Below are 4934 nucleotides of genomic sequence, written 5' to 3'. Positions count from 1 at the left end.
CCTCCCAAAATCCACAGATGCCATTTAGTGCTGAAATTCAAGCACTGTATGCCTACTGCCAGAGATGACACCCACTCACTAGGAATATTTATGCAGCTATATGGGCACGGCCAGAGCTGCGAACATACCTCATCCTCAAGAACACTCTGCCTTAACATTCTCAACAGCTGCTCTGAGTCATAGCAGGCAGGCATCCTAAGGGATTTCACAATGCTTCAGGGCAGAGACTGGTTGTATCTCCCTATCTGAAAAGCTCCAGCCTGCCCAGAATAGAGAAGGAAAGGAGAAAGTTGAATATATCAGCCTGAAAACAAGGAATAACCAGAGATGAAAGAGTTCTTTCTTTCTCAGTTCTATGGTAGTGATCCCCAGGGCTAAAACAAGATGCTCTTCACTTGTTTTGTGCCCTCAGTACGATTCCTATGAAGTTGAAACCAACATGCATTGCAAGACTTCTTTTCCCACATTTTCTGTCTCTAAAAGGTGAATAAAGTGTATGGTGTAATATTATGCTTTTCTAAGGAAAGAGGAGAAGACGTGGAGTGGCTTCTTTCTTAAATGTTGGTTCTCTTGGTTATATGTATAAGACAAGATTAATACCCAAAGAGAAGGTTTATTAATTGTGTTCTAAAAGTCTCTTAGCTACTGCAGAACGTGATTCTGAGCCTGACTACAAATCAATTGCAGAGAACGCAGGATAGGGAGTATTTTTTAATATTTACTGTTTTGTAAAAGTAATGGTTTTCTCAAAGAATTTGTTGCACTAAAAGAGGTGCATATAAATGGAGGCAGATCATTCATTATCTGCTAGAAGAAATCAAAGCCTATTTGCCATTTATATATCATAGAAAGCACTAGATTTGCACACACTGCTATAGGAGTGTTTATGTTTTAGCTCTGTTCTTCAAAATTAAGCTGGTGTTTGGTTTCTGGATACACATTTCCTTCTCCTCAACTGAAGCCCTGTCATCCTCAGTGGAAGGAAGGGATTTGAAATGCTTTCTTATTACAGGCCACATTTCCTTATGGGTATGTCTGGATGGACCACTGCAGTTCTTTGCAGTCACCCAGACCACCTCCCTTTCCTTTACATGCTCTGTGGTGGAAGCCACCTAATTCTGTTTGGTATCTTATGTTGTCCTTGTGGCAATTACAGCAGCTGTGTGCGTGGTGATATATTGTACTTTGGTATTACATGAATATTTAATCAAAGTTGGGGCTACCAGACCAGTTTCTATAACAGAATAATAGAACCAGTTTCTGGAACAGAGAAGTCATCCTGAGGCATGGCAGTGTGCCAGATCTCAGTACCATTGAGAATACATAAGATGTGGGAACTTCTAGCACACGGAGTGGTGAGAGTCACTGAAAAATCACTGTCTTAGTAAATGCCAGCATTTTAGTGGAGAGAGCAGTACTATGCATGGAATATATGAGTATGCACCGCCACTGCCAAAAAAAAAAAAAAATCCTGCCTCTAGCTTTATTCTACCTACTGCTTTCCCACTGAGAATCTTGATAATGGAAATGTACAAAGTTATCATTAATAATAGCGAATTTCATGAATATAATCACTGCCAGTACATGCTTAGGATATAGATGAGTTACACAGTGTATCTCTATCATTGATCGTGCATGTAGGATCCATTAAAATTTAGAAAAAAAGTTTTCAATGATTAATCACATTCCAAACACACTGTGAATATAATGAATATAAATAATGTGTATGAAGGAGAAGAAGTTGTTTAAGAAACATATCTTTGTTTCTGATCAAAACAACAGAAGAGATATCATTTATCTTATTGCCTTTAGCTTTGAATCAAGTCTTATAATTTTGAACAAATTAACTACAAACTGATTAAGACTGCAGTGCTACAGGTGTGCAATTAAGGCACAAAAAAAGAGGGTTTATGAGACTCGGAATGTTATTTGGAAGTTTTAATTGCCTTTGCAAGCTAGGGGAAAGTTCATTCTGAACATTTTGCTTATCTTCCAGGAAGCATAATTATGTCAGAAGAATTGCAAGATGCTTTAGATAATATTTATGATGCTAGAATTCCAAAACTGTGGTTTAGGATTTCCTGGGAGTCAACTACTTTAGGATTTTGGTTTACTGATCTTCTTGAGAGAAACCAGCAGTTCAGCATCTGGCTGCAGGATGGCCGTCCAAACCAGTTCTGGATGACAGGATTCTTTAATCCACAGGTAAGATTGCCATGTTGACCTTTATAACTTCTGAGTAACAGAATTAGACCTTGGGAGGACTTCAAGCTGACTTAATATTGACTATATGAAGGGTAATCTATATTAATTTTTTAGCATAAATATAGGATAAATTATCTTCAGTATCTACTGAAGAAATTTTTGCTAGAACAAAATAATGCTACTGAAATGATGAAATGCATCTTTGGCTGCTTTAATCATGAGGAAATTGGGTAAATACATGCTTTCACATTTCAACTTAATCTTCCTTTTTTTACCTCTTCTGTTACCGTGATCTGTTTTTTATTTTTTGCAAGAAAATCCCTCTGAGTACAAAACAAGATAAGTTCCAGAACTCTGACATAGGAAGAAGAGATTTGGACTTGGTTCTCAATCCTTGCAAATCAGTTCCTTGAAATGGAAGGTTTGTTATTCATACCACCCCAGAATTGTGCCAGACATGGTCTGCAGAGACATATAAAAAATACAGCCTCTTGTCTGCACCATCTAAAATAAAAACCTGGCATGAAATGAAACACAGAAAAAGGAACAGCTGAGAGCAGAGTTAAAAAAGTAAAGTATACATACCTAGATGATGGTGTAGTTTCTCTGCAGAGCTATCCACATCCATTAAAGCTTTTTATGATTCACAGATGTTTGTGGGAAGTGTGAGTTGTGGAAATGAGTCATTGTGAGAGTATCCAGCCAACAGGTTTCTATGAAGCCTCAGGAAAGAACTATTTTAAAGCCCTATTTTAATCTCAGTACTTGTTAGCAATGCAAAAGCTAGCTGAAACAGCTGCCTAGAATAGAGAAAGCAACAGTGGCAAATATTCTCTAGGACTACTGCTGGGAAATATCCATCTATCATCTATCCTGTGTGTGTCAGCTGTCTGCCGGTACAACTTTATAGCATGGAAGGGGGTTCACAGAATCCCCGAGCAAAGGGTTCTCAAGTGCGAGGGAGAGGAGTAGGAGTTCTAATAAAATGCTTGTGCTTCCATACTTGGTTTGCTAGCAACACACTGATGGCAGCATTCTAAAATACTTCAAAGTAACTTTTGCAATGATCAGGCTGGATGCAACAATAACAGGCTTTTGGCTTTGTTGGTGTTTGCTTTTGCACTACAGATGAGCAAGAGCTGATACAGATTTTGTACTGGACATTTTAGCTGGCTTTTTTGTGCTCTGGGGTTCTGAAATTTTGCCAGCCCAAATTGGGCATCCTACATTTTTTTGGATCCATATAGCTGGATTTCTGAAAAGAGCTGCCAAATAATCAGTGTAAAATGTCCCCAAACAAATTGTGATTTAATAGACCATAGTAAATGAGAAAGCCTCTAGAAATACAAAAATTACACACTTCATAACCCCTAGTTCTTTAAGTCCCTAAATACATTGTGTGCAGAGATTAAAAAATTTATTTGCGCTGACAATCACAAGCTTAAGAATCAGACAGTTATTGTTGCAGTCACCACTTTCTGTAACCCAGCCTGTGGGAGTGGCTCATTCTAAAAGCAATTCACCTGAGCAAAGACTCATTTTCTTTTTAATTAACTATTATTTTGTTAATAGTCATATTGCTGTGTTTAAAATCAGTATTTCATATGTTAAGAAAATTGATTTTCGTCTTCTCAAACAAGCTGAGGTGGTGAGGTGTTAGTGCTGCAGTTCTAATGGCTTGTTTGTAATACCTGAGAAGTTGTCAGAAAAATCCTTTCATTTGTGAGATGAAATGCAGCTCCTAAGTCATTTGTCTGCTTGCATATATCTCACTGTTTGCTTTACAGTCAATGGATAAATGCCATGGATAACACAGGGCAATAAAGTAGATTTATAGCACTGGGAAAACGAGGCATTCTGGCAATAAAAAATAATATAGGACCAGTCTCTTGGACTGTTTATTCACTAGGATAAATTCAGTAATTTCACAGAAGTTAATCTTTATTTTTAGTGATACAAATGAGGGCTGGCTCAGACTTCTATGTATAAGAAACCTGATTCCCCTTGTGTGTCTGCATGGGGCCAAGATAACTGGGGTGAACAAAACAAGAAATGCCATGAATTTTCTTCCCTCCTGGAAGTTAATCTGATGTTACTGGAGTTTTTCATCAAAAATTTGACATTAGGCATTTCTCATTTCTACCTCCCAATTTCCATTTTGTGGCTGACACTGGTTTATTGTTTCCTTGTTTGCATCTCTGTATCCAGTTCCTGTCACTTGTCCTATATATAGATTTTAAGCACTATGAGGCAAAACTGTCTTTCTGGTTGTGTAGTACTCAGCATAATGAACCCTCAACCTACTTCTATGACCCTTAGATGCCAAAGCAATGCGGATACTAATCCGAATATGAAGTACAATACCTCCATTCCTCAGTGCCCACTTAGGTCTAGCAAACCTGCCATAATTTGGTCAGTATTTGCAAAGTGAATAACAAACAAGGAACCTCCATAGTAAGGTAACGGAGAAAATATGATTGTGAGAGCAATAGACTTAACTGATTTCCATATTTTTTGTCACAGCCTCCATGGGTGCCTGCTTTTCCGTCACTAGAAGGTTCAGAGTTAGTTCGCATGAGTTGTTTAAAGGCCAAAGGACAAAGCTTTAGCAGGCTTCAGTGAGCTGGACAGGGAGAAATTCAGGAAAAGGCAAACACACATCTACAAAAAACCCCCCAGAACCCTAACCAACCAACCAACCAACCATAAACAACCACACCAAACAAACA

General features: G+C 38.1%; 1 protein-coding gene across 1 annotated transcript in view; it reads left to right on the top strand.

Annotated features, from left to right (window-relative positions):
* The window catches only part of LOC103623566 (dynein heavy chain 5, axonemal), a 152347-nt gene that overhangs the window by 143311 nt on the left and 4102 nt on the right, over window positions 1–4934 (top strand). The window contains exon 74 of the mRNA XM_017746168.1: window positions 1997–2205. Within this exon, the coding sequence (XP_017601657.1) occupies window positions 1997–2205 (209 nt within the window). The remainder of the gene's footprint in view (window positions 1–1996; window positions 2206–4934) is intronic.

This window comes from Corvus brachyrhynchos, unplaced genomic scaffold (genome assembly GCF_000691975.1).
Source record: "Corvus brachyrhynchos isolate BGI_N302 unplaced genomic scaffold, ASM69197v1 scaffold409, whole genome shotgun sequence".
NCBI classification, from domain to species: Eukaryota; Metazoa; Chordata; class Aves; order Passeriformes; family Corvidae; genus Corvus; species Corvus brachyrhynchos.
Note: the sequence above shows the minus strand (reverse complement) of the source record. Positions and strands in the feature narration are given on the sequence as shown.